Source organism: Hyperolius riggenbachi, chromosome 2 (assembly GCF_040937935.1).
Source record: "Hyperolius riggenbachi isolate aHypRig1 chromosome 2, aHypRig1.pri, whole genome shotgun sequence".
In the NCBI taxonomy this organism is placed as follows: domain Eukaryota; kingdom Metazoa; phylum Chordata; class Amphibia; order Anura; family Hyperoliidae; genus Hyperolius; species Hyperolius riggenbachi.
In genome coordinates this window covers 330,572,434-330,593,619 of record NC_090647.1, presented here as the reverse complement: position 1 = coordinate 330,593,619, position 21,186 = coordinate 330,572,434, and the positions used below count along the sequence as shown (strand labels likewise).

At 42.7% G+C, this 21,186-nt stretch overlaps 1 protein-coding gene across 4 annotated transcripts in view; it reads left to right on the top strand.

The window, feature by feature from the left end:
* The window catches only part of VEZF1 (vascular endothelial zinc finger 1), a 54,269-nt gene extending 34,661 nt beyond the window's left edge, over positions 1–19,608 (top strand). For 3 of the 4 annotated variants that reach the window (XM_068269341.1, XM_068269342.1, XM_068269345.1), the window contains exons 4-7: positions 969–1,155; positions 9,573–9,623; positions 11,357–11,437; positions 17,495–19,608. In XM_068269341.1, coding sequence (XP_068125442.1) covers positions 969–1,155; positions 9,573–9,623; positions 11,357–11,437; positions 17,495–17,925 — 750 coding nt within the window. In that variant the 3' untranslated portion in view covers positions 17,926–19,608. The remainder of the gene's footprint in view (positions 1–968; positions 1,156–9,572; positions 9,624–11,356; positions 11,438–17,494) is intronic. The other variant, XM_068269343.1, reaches the window with a different exon arrangement.
* The last annotated feature ends 1,578 nt before the right edge of the window (positions 19,609–21,186 follow it).

Below are 21,186 nucleotides of genomic sequence, written 5' to 3'. Positions count from 1 at the left end.
TTTTTCATTACCTGAGGTTTCCTGCAGTTCCAATTTTATACTGTTATGCCAAAATTGCATTGCCTGATTGAGCTTTAAAATCTGGATACATATGTACACATTTTCTTCTCATGTATTTATTTTGATACTTCATGATCCAATGTCAAATATGTGTAGTTTTTACTTTTTGCTTTAATAAAGCTTTTTGTGGAAAGTATGCCAATCACCTGTTGTGGTGGTAGCTGTACTTTAAGCAGTTGCAGAGAATATGTAGCGATAGGGCTTTTAGGGCAATGGTGAAAATTATTCGAAGTTGATAATAACAGTAAATTTCTTTTACAAATTCCCATAATTCATGTTATCCTAACAAGTACATACAAAAATACAGAATTATGATACATTTGATTAACTGCTTTGTATCTAGTGACTTTGAACATCTTATAAATCAGAGTACTGTCATTTTGATTTGTTGTTTAGCTGTGGCCCTAATAATCTAGCAATTCATTTTATTTACATTTATTTAAAAATACACTTCCTTATTTCATCCTTTAAATTTCTAAATAAACAGTGCTGCAGATTAAATACAATTTGTATTCAGCTACTTGCCATTTTCATCTCACCTCTTAAAGGGATCTAAGCATCTTTTCCCCCAAATATATGAAACGAGCCTCCCCCTAAGGTAGGCTTGTAAATGGAGTGCTAAGTCCCACTAAGTTGGGAATAGAGTCAGGATTTTGCATCCTTTCCTGAATACATGACTATACTTTCATGTCAAACTCGGGCCCATTGCACCCATGCAGAGGTCAGAGTATTCTGCCCTCACTAATTTAAAATATTGGGGTAGGGCAAAAACAAGATCGAGAGGGTCAGTGGAGCTTGTTTTTTTATGTCAGTAACTGGTTAGAATGGTAAGCAGCCTTAACTTTTCTTTGATTCCACATAGATATTGTTAACATTACAGTTTAACCTGTGAAATTGCTCTCTTTCAGACCTGTACTGCTGCCTTTGCCACCAAAGACAGGCTGAGAACACACATGGTGCGCCATGAGGGGAAGGTGTCTTGCAATATCTGTGGCAAGCTTCTTAGTGCAGCCTACATCACAAGTCACCTGAAGACACATGGCCAAAGTCAAAGTATTAATTGTAATACCTGTAAGCAAGGTAAAAAGTTTCAAGGTAAAGATGCCGCTTTTTATTCTTTTTCCATACATTCTCTTCAATACTTATAATAATAATAATAATCACTGCAGTGTTCTCTCCAAGACAAATTTGCAGGTATGTTACCTAGCTTCTGTGACAGTATTGCAGCTGTCGGGCTAGGAACACACTAGGCCGCTAGTGCTGTGGAAAATGCTTGCATTTTTGCAGCTAAGTGTATGGGTCTCAAGTAAAGAAACGCACAACTTGCTGCATAATTTTGTAAAACACATAATGTATCTCAATGGAGGTGCAGAGAACTGCATTTTTACGTTGTTGTTTTTTCCTTAAATATGATACTGCATTTTACTCAATTGATATAGGGAAAATAATGAAAAAAACAGATGCATTAAATACGCACTGTCCCCCCCCCCCCCCCCCCCCAAGTTTAGGCAGCCACGGGTGTAGCTAGCCAGCGTGTATCTCCCTAGTTTTGGTAACCAGAAAGTGACTCCAGTACAGGTAGCCCTGCTGCAGACACCCGATGATGCACATCCAGCTTATTCCCCTGCATGCACATCTGCTGTCCTTGAGAAAGAGACCTGCTGTTGTCTCGAAACGTTGGACTGTTTTATATGCAGCAATAAAGATTGTTATATCTGGAGTGCCGACCATTCCCTCTGATTACACATTGTTTTTTCAGTAGCCATTTGTATGAGCACCTGGGAACCATTGGGCCATACCCTATGGTGTGCATCACACCCCCCCATACACCACCCATATTTGCCTTTTTAGTATAAGTTGCCTGTGTGGCCCCCCATCCCCTATGCAGAGAGCCCAGTGGAGCATACATTACACACCTCCCCGGGATCTGGCCACATGCTGCAAGTTTTCCTCCTGTCCTCTGGGGGCAGTCTATCCCTATGCTGAGATCGGCCTCTGTCGTTCTGTAACAGATGGCGACCTCAGCATGAACACAAGGAGCCTTGGAGGCCACAGAGAAGACTGGCTGCTGCAGCTGGATCGAGGGAAAGAGAGTGATTTGAGAGCTCCACTGCACTTCCTGCACACAGCCCTCCCGTCGGTATCCACAAGGGAAGCTCAGGGTTACTGGTAATTTCTGCTAAAAAGTGACCCTGAACTACACTCGAAAATACTCATGAACAAAAGACACATAGAAAGGGGTAAAAGAGGGAGGAGTCGGCACTGCAAAAGATTCACATCTGTTATATAGGAGTCCGCAGGGCTGCAGCGGGTGAATTTTTAGGCATACTCAGCGTGCTCTGACTAAAGTGGACAGATGTCAGATGAATACAAAGGAAGAGCTAAGCCGGCTACTCCTGCACCCAGCGCCCACCACCATCTCACAGCTACCAGCCCATTTTTGCACGGTATGTGATTTTTTGTATCAACTTTATGCACCCTGTGATGACAGCAATATCTGGCTAATAAAGAACACAGCAACAGCAGTGCCGGCTTAGCTCTTCCTTTGTATTCACTCGAAAATACTGCCAAGGGGGGTTAAGGGTTCAGTTCCACCTGGCTTAAAAGAAAAACCTGGGGAAAACACTGCAGTAATTCCATTTATTCTTGCAAGTTTTGCAAAAATCTTTTACTATATAATATGTGGATGTTAACGGCCGTGCTTACTATAATTTTGAAAGACCTGAACCTGCAGCAACCATGCTCATAGTCTTTGTACAGGAAGTTAAGACTCTGAATTAGGGGATGTTAAGAAATGGAAATGCATATGTCTGTGCTATAATTAAAAGTTTGGGGGGCAAAGCATTAGTAGTTCCTTATCCCACTAGGCACCGTATTGCTCCTCCAGGAAGACCATCCACTTCTGGATATTTCTACAGCTCATGTGTGACACAGTTATGATCGGTTAAAAGCAACCTACCACTCCTGCCGTGTTCACGCACACGTTATGGGCTGTGACAATGTGGAAGGAAAATGGCCACAACTATAGGTAGTGCAGAATGGAGGGGCTTCAGGAGGATGCCACACCCCAAACTTTTAATCCGACATGGAGGTGTTTGCTTTTCTTTGTTTTATGATCTCTGAGAGGTTAAAAGCTAGGTCAACTTAAATTATTAAAGGGGCACTAAAGCAAACTAAGACTTGCTTAGACAATATAAGAAATACAGTATCTGTGTGAGGTAAAAGTGGTAAAGAAATGATAAATGCAAAAAGTAAAAAGATGAGCCACATTACCTACAAAGAGGCGTGAGCTATTGTTTTCAGCACCAGGGGACAGCTTTTGCGTCCCCCCTCTGGACAAAATTGATGTGGCCATGCATCATAATGTGGGTGTGGTCATGGGTGGAGCTGAATGTACAAATGCTGTTTATATAGCCAAATGTGCCCCCTTCCCCCATTCAGATAGCCGATGTGCCGCCCCCCCTCCCCCTTTTCTGCTGTGAATGCTTCTGCACTCCTCTGTGAGAGAGGTGGGGGCACTTCAAGCAGCCAGCAGGCAGCCTCTAACCCACACTGGGGGTACAGTGGCCATGCTGAGCGCCCTCACAGTGCTCCGCCTGGGGACATATGTCCCCCCCCCTTGCCTTCCCATAGCTGCGCCTCTGTACATACAGCTTCAGCAGGAATGCAGTTTGTTGGAAAGTTCAGCAGTTAAGCATTATGAAATTTCTAGCAAATTAACAACCCAAGGATCAGTCTTTCTACCCCTTAAGGACCAGAGCCTTTTTTTCCATTCAGACCACTGCAGCTTTCACGGTTTATTGCTCGGTCATACAACCTAATATCTAAATGAATTTTCCCTCCTTTTTTTGTCACTAATACAGCTTTCTTTTGGTGCTACTTGATTGCTGCTGCGATTTTTAGTTTTTATTATATTCATCAAAAAATACATGAATTTTGTCAAAAAAATGATTTTTTTAACTTTCTGTGCTGACATTTTTCAAATAAAGTAAAATTTCTGTATACATTTCTGTCCAAATTTATTGTGCTACATGTCTTTGATAAAAAAAAAACAAAAAACATTCAGGCTAAGTTCACAGTGGGACGTTAAAGTCGCACGTTAAAACAGCATTTAATGCAGAATAACTCACTGCAATGAAAAATCAATGCCCCATTCACAGTGCACACGTTACGTTAGTGACTAACGCTGCACGTTAAGTAAAAGTACTGCATGCAGTGCGTTATACACGTTATTAGCTGCGTTGGACTGTTTGCACATGCTCAGTAATGACTTGGATGCATACTTTTCATTGCCTGTATTTTTTACTGTATCTGCTGTATGCGACGGTAACGCTGCGTTGCCACTTTTTGGGCGCGTTGCGTTGTAAGCTTGCGGTGCGACTTTAACGTGGCATCAAAACGCAACGTCCCACTGTGAATCTAGCCTCAGTGTATTTTATTGGTTTGGGTAAAAGTTATAGCGTTTACAAACTATGGTGCCAAAAGTGAATTTTCCCATTTTGAAGCATCTCTGACTTTTCTGAGCACCTGTCATGTTTCATGAGGTGCTAAAATTCCAGGATAGTATAAATACCCCCCAAATGACCCCATTTTGGAAAGAAGACATCCCAAAGTATTCACTGAGAGGCATGGTGAGTTCATAGAAGATTTTATTTTTTGTCACAAGTTAGCGGAAAATGACACTTTGAGACAAAAATTTTTTTTTCCATTTCTGCTAACTTGTGACCAAAAAAAAATGAAATCTGCCACAGACTCACCATGCCCCTCTCTGAATACCTTGAAGTGTCTACTTTCCAAAATGGGGTAATTTGTGGGGTGCTAAATTGTAAGCACCCCTGTAAAGCCTAAAGGTGCTCATTGGACTTTGGGCCCCTTAGCACAGTTAGGCTGCAAAAAAGTTCCACACATGTGGTATTGCCGTACTCAGGAGAAGTAGTATAATGTGTTTTGGGGTGTATTTTTACACATACCCATGCTGGGTGGGAGAAATATCTCTGTAAATGACCATTTTTTTGATGTTTTTTTACACACAATTGTTCATTTACAGAGAGATTTTTCCCACCCAGCATGGGTATGTGTAAAAATACACCACAAAACACATTATACTACTTCACCTGAGTACGGTGATACCACATGTGGCACTTTTTTGCACCCTAACTGCGCTAAGGGGCCCAACGTCCTAGGAGTACCTTTAGGATTTCACAGGTCATTTTGAGGCATTTGGTTTCAAGACTACGCCTCACGGTTTAGGGCCCCTAAAATGCCAGGGCAGTATAGGAACCCCACAAGTGACCCCATTTTAGAAAGAAGACACTGCAAGGTATTCCGTTAGTAGTATGGTGAGTTCATAGATTTTATTTTTTGTCACAAGTTAGCGGAAATAGTTTTTTTTTTTTTTCACAAAGTGTCATTTTCCACTAACTTGTGACAAAAAATAAAATCTTCTATGAACTCACCATACTACTAACGGAATACCTTGGGGTGTCTTCTTTCTAAAATGGGGTCACTTGTGGGGTTCCTATACTGCCCTGGCATTTTAGGGGCCCTAAACTGTGAGGAGTAGTCTAGAAACCAAATGCCTCAAAATGACCTGTGAATAGGACGTTGGGCCCCTTAGCGCACCTAGGCTGCAAAAAAGTGTCACACGTGCGTACTCAGGAGAAGTAGTATAATGTGTTTTGGGGTGTATTTTTACACATACCCATGCTAGGTGGCAGAAATATCTCTGTAAATGGACAATTGTGTGAAAAAAAAAATAAAAAAAAAAATTGTCATTTGCAGAGATATTTCTCCCACCCAGCATGGGTATGTGTAAAAATACACCCCGAAACACATTATACTACTTCTCCTGAGTACGGCGATACCACACGTGTGACACTTTTTTGCAGCCTAGGTGCGCTAAGGGGCCCAACGTCCTATTCACAGGTCATTTTGAGGCATTTGGTTTCTAGACTACTCACGGTTTAGGGCCCCTAAAATGCCAGGGCAGTATAGGAACCCCACAAGTGACCCCATTTTAGAAAGAAGACACCCCAAGGTATTCAGTTAGGTGTATGGTGAGTTCATAGAAGATTTTATTTTTTGTCACAAGTTAGTGGAAAATTACACTTTGTGAAAAAAAAAACAATAAAAATCAATTTCCGCTAACTTTTGACAAAAAATAAAATTTTCTATGAACTCGTCATACACCTAACGGAATACCTTGGGGTGTCTTTTTTTTTCTAAAATGGGGTCCCTATACTGCCCTGGCATTTTAGGGGCCCAAAACCGTGAGGAGTAGTCTGGAAACCAAATGCCTCAAAATGACTGTTCAGGGGTATAAGCATCTGCAAATTTTGATGACAGGTGGTCTATGAGGGGGCGAATTTTGTTAAACCGGTCATAAGCAGGGTGGCCTCTTAGATGATAGGTTGTATTGGGCCTGATCTGATGGATAGGAGTGCTAGGGGGGGGTGACAGGAGGTGATTGATGGGTGTCTCAGGGGGTGATTAGAGGGGAAAATAGATGCAATCAATGCACTGGGGAGGTGATCGGAAGGGGGTCTGAGGGGGATCTGAGGGTTTGGCCGAGTGATCAGGAGCCCACACGGGGCAAATTAGGGCCTGATCTGATGGGTAGGTGTGCTAGGGGGTGACAGGTGGTGACAGGAGGTGATTGATGGGTGTCTCAGGGTGTGATTAGAGGGGGCAATAGATGCAAGCAATGCACTGGCGAGGTGATCAGGGCTGGGGTCTGAGGGTGCGGACGGGTGATTGCGTGCCCTAGGGGCAGATAGGGGTCTGATCTGATGGGTAGCAGTGACAGGGGGTGATTGATGGGTGATCAGTGGGTGATTAGATGGCAGAACAGATGTAAACAATTCACTTTGGAAGTGATCTGAGGGTGGGTCTGTGGGCGATCTGATGGTGTGGGTGGGTGATCAGATGCCTGTAAGAGGCAGGTTAGGGTCTGATCTGATGGGTGGCAGTGACAGGGGGTGATTACAGGGGAGGATAGATGTATACAGTACACGGGGGGGGGGGGGGTCTGGGGAGGATCTGAGGGTGTGGGGGGTGATCAGGAGCCCCCAGGGAGCAGTGTTAGTGACATGGGGTGATTGACTGGTGATTACAGGGGAGGATAGATGTATACAGTACAGGGGGGGGGGGGGGTCTGGGGAGGATCTGAGGGTTTGGGGGGGTGATGAGGAGTTCCCAGGGGTAGATTAGGACTTAATAAAAAAAATAGCGCTGACAGATAGTGACAGGGAATGATTGATGGGTGATTAGGGGGGTGATTGGGTGCAAACAGGGGTCTGGGGGGTGGGCAGGGGTTGTCTGAGGTGTGCTGTGGGCGATCAAAGGGCAGAGGGGGGCAGATCAGTGTGTTTGGGTGCGACTTAGGGTGGCTGCAGCCTGCCCTGGTGGTCCCTCGATCACTGGGACCACCAGGGCAGGAGGCAGCCTGTATAATACGCTTTGTATACATTACAAAGCGTATTATACGCTTGGATGGCGGCGATCAAGTGCTTACATCCCGCCAGAGCTTACTACCGTCCGGCGGGATGATGTCGCGTGTGGGCGGAGCCTGTTGCCGGGGGCAGCGCGCGTTACCAGTGACGCGATCGCTGCCCCTACGAGCCGAAAGGAGCCGCCGCCGTTCCGCGTATTGCGGTCCTTTCATCGTCCACTTTGCTGCCGCCCATCGGCTGTGGGCGGTCGGCAAGTGGTTAAGGGTAATTAGCAGGTAAGGCCTGCATTACCATGTATAGTCTCCTGGGATGGAGGCAGCGGGCTTTTGAGTCTTTTTTTTTTTTTTTTTTTTTTTTTTTTTTGCAGAGCATCCTTATTTGGTAATACCAAAAATTTGTGGTGTTCATGTATGACTCAAAACTGAAGCTTGTATGTTCAGCTATATGCTTCACCCAAGCTTGGTAAAGCAATGAGCTTCACTGGGAACATCTGTGTTCTACCTCAGTCAGTCGTTAAGATTGTTCTAAATTGTAAAATATGAAAAGCTGTCAATTTCAGTATACCAATTGCTACAGGTTACTGTATATTTAATAAGATGTGTAAATAGTTCAGTATTTTTGAGCCAGAGTGTTTACTATCTTATCTGCTGGTGCTTTGAAACCTTATACAGTGATGACTGTTAGACAGTAATATATTTCTCAGCATATGGCAAATAGAATGATTTTAGGTGAATATTTTTAAGTGTGTGTATACATACGCACAGAAATATATTTACGCAGGTTTGTGGTTCAGCAGAGTGATGCTCAAATGCAGAAAAAAATGTACGTTAAACACCACCTTACAGAATTTGCCCCGCCAACTGTTTACTAAAATTAGCTCTGAGCCCTGAAAGGTCACTGTTACATAAAGAAGATTTTGGGGATATTGTTCCTTCCCTGACCATGCATTGGTGTAGAAGTGCAGGATTACATTATGGGAGAGGTAGAGCACACACTTTTGCTACCTTTTGAAGTTCAGGTGCAGACAACATCAGTCAGACTGCTTATTGTTGCAAACCACGTGCATAGAGTGTCTACTTTAAACTTCATACCTTTTGAGGGGGTCTAAAACAGTTTTTCAGTGAACTGTAAGGATACTGGCAAATTTGTCCGCTTGTTTATTTTTTCCAATGGTTCCTCTCTTGTAGTGTTAAATGTGTCTATATCCTTCCTTTTAGAGCATCAGTCTGTTATACACCAAGAAGATGAGGGGGGTACCTTCTAGCAAGGTTTCCTAATGATGCGTGATTTATGAATGCAAATTTTCCTCTTTCAGTAATGCATATATACGTATTTTTCAGACTAAGTCACACCTAGGTTTGGATTACAAAAATTGGGGGGAATAGTAAACCAGGGGGGGTCTTATGGACCCCCCAATAAAAAAAAAACCCTCTCTCCTAGCTACACTGCCTAAGTACACGGACTACTTTCCTACCTACACAGTCTACACTCCCTGCTACACTAACTAAACTGCCAACTACATGCTCTTACTGATCCAGTGATGTGCTCAGAGTTTTCCCTCCGTCTCAGCAGCTGTATACAGAAGATGCTGCTGCTGGATACACTTGGCCTCCATGGCCACCATACTTCCGGGTTCACCGCTACCCCCTACTCTGTGCACGTCGTGGCATATGAGTGTATACAGCGGCTCAGACAGACACAAGTAACTGAGTGCTTCACTGGATCGGTAAAAGCCTGTGAAGGGGGGACACCTGGCCACACCTTCGTAATATAAGATGCACTGCTTCCCCCCCCCCCCCAAACCCCCCCCCCCCCCCCACCACCACCACCACCACCACACAACCACCTCTATTTTGAGGAAGGAAATTCTCGGTATTCTATTCTGAAATTGAAAATCTTGAATTGAGATTTTTATTTATGCAATGACCTCCGATTACCACTATCCAGTAGCTAAAAATGATTGTAATTAATTTGCTTATTTGTGGTTTATATAAATTTGCTGAGTATGCAAACATTATGCTGTGATTGATAATAATGGATCCGTGTTATTTTTAATTGTAGGTCAACTTCATGAACTTCAAACTCCTGTTCATTGCAGAATTAAATATGAAGGTATTGTAATGCTTATCATGCATTTGCCATATCCTAAATTGTGCGAGTTGTATATAGCTTGTTTTTTTGGGCAAGTTAAAAGGAAAAGCAAAGAGCTCAGCACACCTGCTACTCCTAATTTGAATGTCTCTTTGAACCTTTTATTTGCACTGATTCCTCGTACCTTTTGAGTTGGAGCATGTGTTATGGCACAAGTGACCTTTCTCCTGGGCCCACCCTTGCATGCTTTCAGGCTCTCCTCATCCTTTGCTCACTGTGAGTGTGGGCTGAAAAAATGTATTATTGTTATTTAGTGTTTATATAGCACCGATATCTTCCCGCAGCGGTGTACAGAGTATATTGTCTTGTCACTTAACTGTCCCTTAGAGGGGCTCACAATCTAATCCCTACAATAGTCATATGTTTATGCATGTATTGTGTAGTGTATGTGTCGTAGTCTGCGGCCAATTTAGGGGGATGTTTGTTTTTGGGAAGTGGGAGGAAATCCACGTAGATGCGCAGACACGGGGATACATGGGATAGAAATCGGGGACCCAATGCTGCAAAGCGAGAGCACTAACCACTATGCCACCATGCTACCCATACATATGGAATCTGTATAAGTGGAATGAGATATGGCTATTGCCTAAAGGGACATTCATATTAGCACAGTACTAGGTATTCTGTCAGTGGCAGATAAAATATTGAATTTAAAAAAATGTAGAATTTTTTTTCTAAAGACCTTTTGTTTAGCTTTGAAATATTTTTATGTGCAGTTGCTCCTTTTACAATTACTCCTTTTTATGAGGCACATGTCTTGTAACTTGGTGAACTTCCACCATCCACCATTCATTAGTTCATCTGGTATCTTCTAGTTTAGTATAAATGTAGCTCTTTTATAGAAAGGCAGCTTTTCTTTCTAAATAATAATGAATGGGGATCGATCACTCCATGGTAAGCCTCTCTTCTGTGGCATTTCAAGGCACATAGCTAGTGGTATGCCTAAAGGCAAACTGCACATATGGTTATCTGTTGGTAATTTCATTGCCTCTTTTCTGCAGATCAGCTTCTGCTGTATGTGCCCTCATTTAATGAGCAGCTGTTCGTGTATGATGCTTACACAGCCCCAAACCAGATAACTCCATTCTAAGTGGATGATTGAGTCACTGCTAGTTATTCTTTTCATGCAGTGGTTTTTAACTATGTGAGTTTGTGGAATGATTAACTACTAGTGACTTTGACCACCCCTCTGCACAGGGTAAGATATTATGGTTGTTGTGTAGTTACTGTACAATTCAACCATCAATGCTCTTAAGGAACAACTTATCAAAGAAACTGTTCTTCTGTAAACCCCACGTACCTAAACAGCTTTTAGCCAGCAATACTAGAAAGCTTTTCAGATGTGTCTCATCACAGGCTGGGTGAATAAAAAAATGCCTTGTTTACCAGCTGTTTGTAACAATTTGTGTCCGCATCAGGCTAGAGCTTTAACAAATTTGCGTATGCATGCAAATTCGCATGAAAAAACTGCATTCAAATGCACGCGAATTTGCATGCGAATCCACAGGCGTTTTTTCTTTCTATGCCGATTCGCCTAGGTATAGTGGAAACATAATCTTCTTTCAAATGCGTTATTGCTGTATCAGTTGCTTCACCATGTTGACTTGTTGTATTGTAATTTGTGTGTGTGTTTTGCATTGTGTGCTTTATAGTTACACTTACTATAAGGAATTTTACATCTCCTCTTGTTTCAGCTCCAGACTCTCTCTTTTGTGCTGTGGATCAGAATCATAGGACCTTTTCAATAGGTGATTTTATCTCTTCCTACCAGTCCAGTTAAGTTACATGGCTTTGTTATCCTGTCTTTGTCATAGTATGATTTTCTTATTTAAAATAGTATGTAGTTAGACATGCACGCACATACATTCGGCCCCCTTGAAGTTTTCCACATTTTGTCATATTACTGCCTCAAACATGAATCAATTTTATTGGAATTCCACGTGAAAGACCAATACAAAGTGGTGTACACGTGAGAAGTGGAATGAAAATTATACATGATTCCAAACATTTAAAAAACTGCAAAGTGGGGTGTGCATAATTATTCAGCCCCCTGAGTCAATACTTTGTAGAACTCTTAAAGATGAATGTGCTCCCCAGGCTATTATACCTATACCAAGCTCTACCCATCACGCCCCCTTCAGAACATTTCCGGGATCTGAGAAAATGCTTTTCCCAGTTCATCTGGAAAAGGAAACCACCTAGAATTCGGCATACAGCCATGGTCTTAACGAAATCCCAAGGAGGGTTGGCGGTTCCTGACCTAAAGAAATATCATGCTGCCGCATCTCTTTGCCGGCTAATTGACTGGCACCGCCATAATACATATAAAAGATGGGTACAGCTGGAACAAGATCTTTTGGGAAAAGACCTAAGCATTCTCCCCTGGCAGTCCGCCAAGGTCTCCTCCGAGTACACCTCTCCATCCTCCACCCTCACCACCCTCTACCAGTACCGCCGCCTGCACTTGATCTCACCCTGGCCGACCCCCCTACTTCCATTACTGAATAATCCCCTTTTTCCACCGGGAAGCAAATCTCGAGGCTACACCGCCTGGAGATCAGAACCGATCTTAAGGGCTAAGGAGTTAATCTCCAACAGCACCTGGACGCCTCTACCCAATATCCAATCATCAAGGAAAAACCCAACTTTAGATGCATGGAGCCTTACACAATTCCAGCACTTTCTGCGCTCCCTCGGCACCAGGGACCAATTATCCCGGGACTTAACTCCCTTCGAGTCACTTTGCATGGGCTCTGGTCAGACCAAAAAAATCTCTCTCACAAATCTACAAACTGCTCATACACGATGACTCCTGGTCCTCACACCTTAAACTTAAATGGGAACGGGAACTAGACTATGTTTTCACAGACAAACAATGGGAAAAGATACTCCTCCTCAATCAAAAAGCTTCTATCTCAGCAAAGATTCAAAAATCTAACTATAAAATATTGAGCAGATGGTACCATACCCCTGTTAGACTACACAATATGTACCCGACAGCTGACCCTTCATGCTGGAGATGCAACTCTGACCAGGGCACCCTGCTACACATTTTCTGGAGTTGCCCTGTGATCGCCCCCTTCTGGCTAGAAGTGCAGAAGATTATTAAAACACTCACAGACGGAGACCCTAACCCTGACCCAGCTTACTACCTGCTACACCACACTACTAAATCTATTAAAAGCTTCAAAAAGTCTCTAACTAAGCACCTAATACAAGCAGCACGCATTCTCATAGCACGTCACTGGAAATCCACTAGCCCCCCCACTATTCCTGAGTGGCTGAAGGAAATACAAATGATTAACCTTATGGAATCCATGACACATGCCATTCACGACAGGGAAGAATCACATAATCGCACCTGGATCCATTGGCATATGTACACCGAAACACCAGAATATAAAACAGCCATAGCCTCCACCCCACAGTCCTCATAGACATTACATCTACCCCCTGGCGTTCACAAACCACACACCCTCGCCTAAAATACTTTATCACCTGTAAAGGGGATGGACCTTTGAGGCGTGGCGGGGGCCACCTGGCCAACGGGACCTCTCTTCTTCTCCTTTCCGTCTTCTCTTTTTCTTTCTTTCTTCTCTACCATACTCTACTCTACCCGTTTCACCCCTCTCCCTTATCTATTCTACTCTCTCTCAAATTCTTAATCCAGTCTAGCAGCAGGACACCATATAGCCTACAGATATCTTTGATTAAATCGTCCACAGAAAGGTGATACCTCTCCACAGATATAGTTACTCACCACATGCGTCTGGGGGAAGGCACCGAGAATACACTCCACTGTCAACAATATACCTTTATAAGGGCGAGTCCCTGGTGGATTGATCCCACTGGGCCCCAGGGCCTCCTCATATTCATTTTCAATAAAGCTGCAGTTATTGATTGAGTGGTTCTCCACTCTCCACATTATCTCACACTTCGAGTGATTCTCCTCTCTGCCTCCCACCAGACCTTACTCTCGCACAATCAAAAAGCGGGATACACTCCCAGCGTAGATAGCACTGGTCCGCTATCTCCCATAAGCAATTTTACTAAACCTATTTGAATGTACCTTGCTTGACTCTCCATAAACAAATGCTTCAAGTACCGATTTACAATTTATTGCCTAAACACATGTGAAAGCTGTCCTGTAACCTCTTTAATGTTTGATTTCTTCTACTGCTCTGTTTAACTGTTAAAAACTCTGAAAATAAAGAATCTTTAAAAAAAAATACTTTGTAGAACCACCTTTTGCTGCAATTACAGCTGCCAGTCTTTTAGGGTATGTCTCTACCAGTTTTGCACATCTAGAGACTGAAATCCTTGCCCATTCTTCTTTGCAAAAAAGCTGCAGCTCAGTCAGATAAGATGGACAGCGTTTGTGTACAGCAGTTTTCAGATCTTGCCACAGTTTCTCGATTGGATTTAGATCATAGCTTTGACTGGGCCATTCTAACACATGGATATGTTTTGTTTTAAACCATTCCATTGTTGCCGTGGCTTTATGTTTAGGGTCGTTGTCCTGCTGGAAGGTGAACATCTGCCCCAGTCTCAAGTCTTTTGCAGACTCCAAGAGGTTTTCTTCCAAGATTGCCCGGTATTTGGCTCCATCCATCTTCCCATCAACTCTGACCAACTTCCCTGTCCCTGCTGAAGAGAAGCACCCCAAGAGCATGATGCTGCCACCACCATATTTGACAGTGTGGATGGTGTGTTCAGAGTGATGTGCAGTGTTAGTTTTCCGCCACACATAGCGTTTTGCATTTTGGCCAAAAAGTTTGTTTGGTTTCAACTGACCAGAGCACCTTCTTCCACATGTTTGCTGTGTCCCCCACATGGCTTGTGGCAAACTGCAAACGGGACTTCTTATGCTTTTCTGTTAACAATGGCTTTCTTCTTGCCACTTTTCCATAAAGGCCAACTTTGTGCAGTGCACGACTAATAGTTGTCCCATGGACAGATTTCCCCCACCTGAGCTGTAGATCTCTGCAGCTCGTCCAGAGTCACCATGGGCCTCTTGACTGCATTTCTGATCAGCGCTCTCCTTGTTCGGCCTGTGAGTTTAGTTGGAGGCCTTGTCTTGGTAAGTTTACAGTTTTGCCATACTCCTTCCATTTTTGAATGATCGCTTGAACAGTGCTCCGTGGGATATTCAAGGCTTTGGAAATCTTTTTGTAGCCTAAGCCTGCTTTAAATTTCTCAATAACTTCATCACTGACCTGTCTGGTGTGTTCTTTGGACTTCATGGTGTTGTTGCTCCCAATATTCTCTTAGACAAACTCTGAGGACGTCACAGAGCAGCTGTATTTGTACTGACATTAGATTACACACAGGTGCACTCTATTTAGTCATTAGCACTCATCAGGCAATGTCTATGGGCAACTGACTGCACTCAGACCAAAGGGGGCTGAATAATTACGCACACCCCCACTTTGCAGTTATTTATTTGTAGAAACAAAAGTTTCGAATCATGTATGATTTTTGTTACACTTCTCACGTGTACACCACTTTGTATTGGTCTTTCACGTGGAATTCCAATAAAGATGGTTCATGTTTGTGGCAGTAATATGACAAAATGTGGAAAACTTCAAGGGGGCCGAATACTTTTGCAATCCACTGTGTGTGTGTGTGTGTGTGTGTATGTGTATATATATATATATATATATATATATATATATATATATATATATATATATATATATATAATATACTGTATTTTCCGCCATATAAGACGCACTTTTCCCCCCCAAAAAAATGGAGAGAAAAAGTCCCTGTGTCTTATACGGCAAAGGCAGGGAATCCCCAACTTCCAAACGCCCACCGACCTGCCGCCATATTGAGGATTCCCTGCCTTTGTGTCAGCAAAACAGCGCTCAAATGCTCCACTTCAGGATACTGGCAAAACACTTCTTCCACCTCCAGAGATCCCATGCAAAGTCTTTATATACCTAAAGTGCAACTCCGTGCACAATATAAGCAAAAAGAGGGATTCTCTCAGTGGAAATAGTCCAAAAGCATTTTATTTGAGTAAAAACTTTTTTCCAAGTACAGCATAGTACACTCACATTCAGAGGGTCCTACTCCAGTAGGGACCCTCTAGGCTAGTACAATTACCACTATGTGGTACTAATTCCAATATACTTGCAATAAGTGCAGTGTTGCCCGCTCTCGTCCCGACTAGTTTCGGCCTTCCGCCGTCAACAGTGGGATGACGACGGAAGGCCGAAAGTAGTCGGGGCGAGCGTATATAAAGACTTTGCATGGGATCTCTGGAGGTGGAAGACATGTTTTGCCAGTATCCTGAAGTGGAGCATTTGAGCGCTGCTGTTTTGCTGACACGATTTGCTTTGGATCTGTGAAAAGGACACATCATGGAAGTAGCTGCTGTGTGAAACGTAAAGGAATTGATAGCTGGTATTGTGGGGTGCCTCTTCAATTACTGCTTACTGTGATTCCCTGCCTTTGTGTCCGCTTCCCCCTTGCGTCTCCTGGTCCCCCCGTGCTGCAGTGCATAGCCGCAACTTACCTAGTCAATGCCCCCGCGGCGATGTCTGACCTCTGTGCGCCCTCGCTAGCCTCCTCTCCCTCCGCCTTGTCTCTCCTGGCCCCCCTGCTGAAATGTATAGCGGCAGCTTACCTTCCAAGCGCCTGCGATAAATGCAGACATCGGTCTCCACACTACTTCTCGCTCTTGTGTCCGGCTTGTACTGATGAATCGGCCAGTACAAGCCGGACACGAGCGAGAAGTAGTGTGGAGACCGAGGTCTGCATTCATCGCGGGCGCTTGGAAGGTAAGCTGCCGCTATACATTTCAGCACGGGGGGAGGGGGGGCAGGAGAGACAAGGGGGGAGAGAAAGGAGGCTAGCAAGGGGGGGGGGGAGCGCTGAGGTTTGACATCGCCGTGGTAGCATTGATTAGGTAAGTTGCAGCTATGCACTACAGCATGGGGGGACCAGGAGACGCAAGGGGGTGGGAGAGAAGACATGCTGGGGAGAAGGGGAAGGACAGAAGGGGACACATGGAGATAGGGGGAATGTACGTGTTACACTGGGAGCATGGGGAGGCGCACTGGGAGCATGGGGAGGAGCACTGGGAGCATGGGGAGGAGCACTGGGCGCATGGGGAGGTGCACTGGGCACATGGGGAGGCGCACTGGACACATGGGGCAAACATGGGTGAAACAGGAGGACACATGGGGGGGGGGGGGAGCACAGGAGCACACATCAGGACACATGAGGATACACGAGGACACCATTTGGGCTAGAACATGTACAAGACACTCCTGGAACATGTATTGAGGATTATGGATAGGCACACCACCACTTCTCAGTTGGGTGCTTGATATTATGGGATAGGCATACAAAGTAAAAGTCTATCTTCAAGTATATCAGCACACCAAAATTGTAGAAAATTCACGCTCTTTTATTGAGCCATTATATCCACAAGTAGCCGACAATTGTTTTGTGGGGCCTCACAGGGTAACCACACGCCTTGAGAAAGGGGGACCCTGTGAGGCCCCGAAACAATTGTTGGCTACTTGTGGATATAATGGCTCAATAAAAGAGCATGAATTTTCTACAATTTTGGTGTGCTGATATACTTGAAGATAGACTCCTGGAACATGGACGCACCAGGTTTAGTATGTATATTTTTTTCCCCCTGGTTTTTGCCCTCTAAACCTGGGTGCATCTTATATTCCCGGGCATCTTATACGGCTATAATATGTATGTATGTATGTATGTATGTATGTATGTTTACTCTTTCTTATAGTTTTTACAATCTCCGCCCTATAGTGGTATTGACTAAATTGGCATTTGTTTTAACTTCTTTTTAGACACAAGCAACATGTGCCAAACCTCAACTGCAGCCCAGACATCGGTGACTCTTACTTCACCCTTCAATATTACGTCTTCAGTGGCAGCATCAGGGTCCCTGACAAACCCTGTAACCGTGGCAACTGCCATGGGTATGAGAAGTCAAGTAAATGTCTCCAGCCCTGTTAACATCACTTCTCCCATGAACTTGGGACATCCGGTGACGATAACAACACCCATTTCCATGACTTCACCTTTGTCCTTAGCATCTTCAGTCAATCTGCCTACTTCAGTTACTGCTCCTGTGAACATTGCACATCCAGTCACTATAACAAGCCCTATGAATCTGCCAACACCAATGACTTTAGCTGCTCCATTAAATATAGCTATGAGACCAGTGGAAAGTATGCCGTTCTTATCGCAAGCTCTGCCATCAACGCCACCTTGGTAAAGGAAAAAGCAAGAAATATAGGAATCTATATAATTTTTGCATACATTTTCACAGCAGTATTAAAGAGTTGCTCATTAGCTCTCCACCAGCAGCTAGTAATGATTTTATAAGGCGCTTGCAAATATTACTTGTTGATGTTTGACCCTTATACATATATATATTTTTGTTGGTTATTCTTCTGCCTTTAGAATTATTATGGACCACACTTGCAAGAGGAGAAGGATAAAATAGAAAAATAGACTGAATATAGGCTAGATGACTGTTTTTATGGAAGCATTTTTTTTAAAGAAATTGTTTTAGTATTTTACCCTTGTAACTCATGTTTTAAATAACACTAGCAATCATTTCCTTAATTTTTATGCCAAAAATGTGGATACATTTCATCACTACTGTAATTGATATCATAGAATAGGCAAATCTTTGTGCTTCTTGACTGTTAATTTTCCAAGAGTATGAAATGTGTAAAAACACACAAAAAGTGTTTTTAACCTTATTCATTTCACAGTGATGGATATTGTTTCCAGCACAACTAAAAAAAATAAATCTATAAAAGTCCAAACCTTTGTCTCCAAAGCACATTTATAGTTCTGACTGCCCATACTGCTCTATTCTCAGGGTCTTACAGGTGTATTAACAAGCATGGGAATAAGTGAAATCGTACTGCTTCACATCCTTATTCTTCAAAAAGAATAGACGTTTATGTACTGAGAATTGGTATGACATTTTTTTTCATCGTCCAAGTGAACTTATTGGCTTGTTTTTGGAGTTAATCTATTACAACTTTAAAACAAAATTGTTTGTTTTCTCCCCTTCCCCTTCAAATTGCACTGAGGTTTTAAAAAGAGTATTTGGATATTGTGTGCTCAGAGATATTTGCAGCTGTTTTGAAGTCTTAGTACAAGTCTTCCTCAACTGAAAAGTAGGTAATATTGACTTTTGCCATGGACAAGATCGCTAAAGGAACTGCTTTCAAGAGAAGAGGAGATTCCACACTACTCTTCATGTACTGGATTTAGAAGCACAAAGAAATGGAATGAGCTAACTCGTTAGTATTTCTATTTGGACTTGCCGATGCAGTTAGGAAAAAAATCATGCTGAAAAACTGTTGTGTTTATCTTAAACATTGTATACAGTGTATTCTGTTCATCTTTTTTTTAAACCACTAAGTAGTGTGTCCTGCAAGGCAAGCTGAAAGTAGGTATTTGATTTGCAGTTTTATTTTTTGTCCTTTTAATAGTTCTTAAATATGTGTTGTAGAAAACAGTTTAATGTGTAAATATTTTAACATTTTTCATACTCCGTGTTCTTGCTAGTAATTTTTTTTTAAATTCTTTTAGTGACAGTGGGATCGTCTATTTTTAGGCATGTCCCCAATAGCACTTGCTTATAGATGAATTCTCACATTTAACCAGACACCCCATCCATTGCTAAGCTACATGCATAGTTAATTTTCTTATTTTAAGTTTAATCTGTTGTTCACATACTAATTCTTTATAGAACAAGAGAAGATTAAAGAATTCCTCCTCTTTTCTTTCTTTTTTTTCATAAAGCATCATGACATTAACTTTAAGATCTTTTATTTGCTGTAGATACTAGCAAACACATTTTATAAAAAAAAAAGTGTTCAAGATTTTTCCAAGCATTGAATCTAACAATATGAAAATAAAACTACACTTTTCCTAATAGATTCAGAGAAGATTTTTTATTTATACATTTCAGCCTATTCTTTGCAAGTTGTTATGCTGGCAGACTGGCAGATAATGGGGATGGAAAAAGTTAATGGAGAAGAAATAAAATATTTCTAAAAATGAACACCTAATTTAGCCATGGCAGTAGAAAGTGATATGCTTTTAAAGCACGTGTCGAACTCCAGGCCTGGAGGGCCAGATCCATGCCAGTGTTTAGGATGGACTGAGAAAGAAAGGAATGTGTTCTACCTGATGGACCACACATTTCTTGATTCAGACCCATCAATTAATTTGAGCTGTATCAAAAATGTGTGTGGATCTCAGACCTCGTAGGACTGGTTTGACATACCTGCTTTAAAGTAAGTGGACAACCTTCTTAAATGAGGAGGGTCATAGAAAGCTACAGCGAAGATGTAGGGGCTTGCTATATACAAGAAAGTAGAGTTCAGTGTAAAAAAAATTATAACTGATATTTTGTATTGTAGAACATAAAACTGTACATCTTTTGTATATACAAAGCTTAGTTACTTTCTGTCTAGCAGAAAGCAGCCACATTCCTACACTTTCAATGTATGTTTGTTACAATGTCCATGTAAACATATGCCCCATGTTTGTGCCTTTTTAATTAGTTTGTCTCAATAAACAAAAATGTAGAGAGAAATATACTCCCCAACTCCTATGTATGGTTATTGTGTTTCTTGGGAATATGAACAGAAGAAATACAGGCAATAGTCAAGTGCCTCTGCATCAAGGAAAATGATGCATTTTTTTGTAAACTAAGAGCGACATTTGCACAAAGTGTAAAGCCTGATTACACACCATTTTTTTAGTGGCCAATTTTACCACCTTCATGTAGTATGAAGGTCAACAACTTTTGAATACTATGAACAGATTGTGTAATTAAACTCTCCTACTACATGGAGGCGGTAATATTGGCCAATGATTGGCTAATCAAAATTGAAGGTGTGTACCATGCTTAAAGTGTACTTGAATTGAGGCCACTTATATATACATACCTGGGACTTCCTCCAGCCCCCTCTGGCCTGATCGATCCCTCATCGTCCTCAGTTGCCTCCTCCTTCACCTGCAACTGGCCCTGTCTGGGCTGGTGGTCGCAGGCACACTCCCGTGTCTTGCGCCAGTTGCCAGGAGCGTTCTATGCCTGCGCAGTAATACTGCACAGGCGTACAACGCTCCTGGCAATGTGAGCATGCGCAGTTGGCCCTGTACTAGAGGACGTACCGGGGACAATTGCAGACAAACAGTGAAGGTAGAGGAGGACGGCATGGGAGCAATCAGGCTGGAGGAAGCCCCAGGTATGTACATTTTTCTCTTTATATGCCCATCTCAGATTCTTGTACACCAAAGATAGGCTGCCATCACATAAGCTGTTACACAGTCCGTTGACCACTGCAGAGCAGCTATGGCACAGCAGAGAAAAGTGTAGGACTTGCTTGTCAACATACAGTACTGAATTAAGATGATGGGCATCAGTTACTTTGGCAAGCATCCAATTGCTGATAATAATTCCAGTCTAGTACTACACAAATTGTTTTGCTGTCTTGTGGTAAAA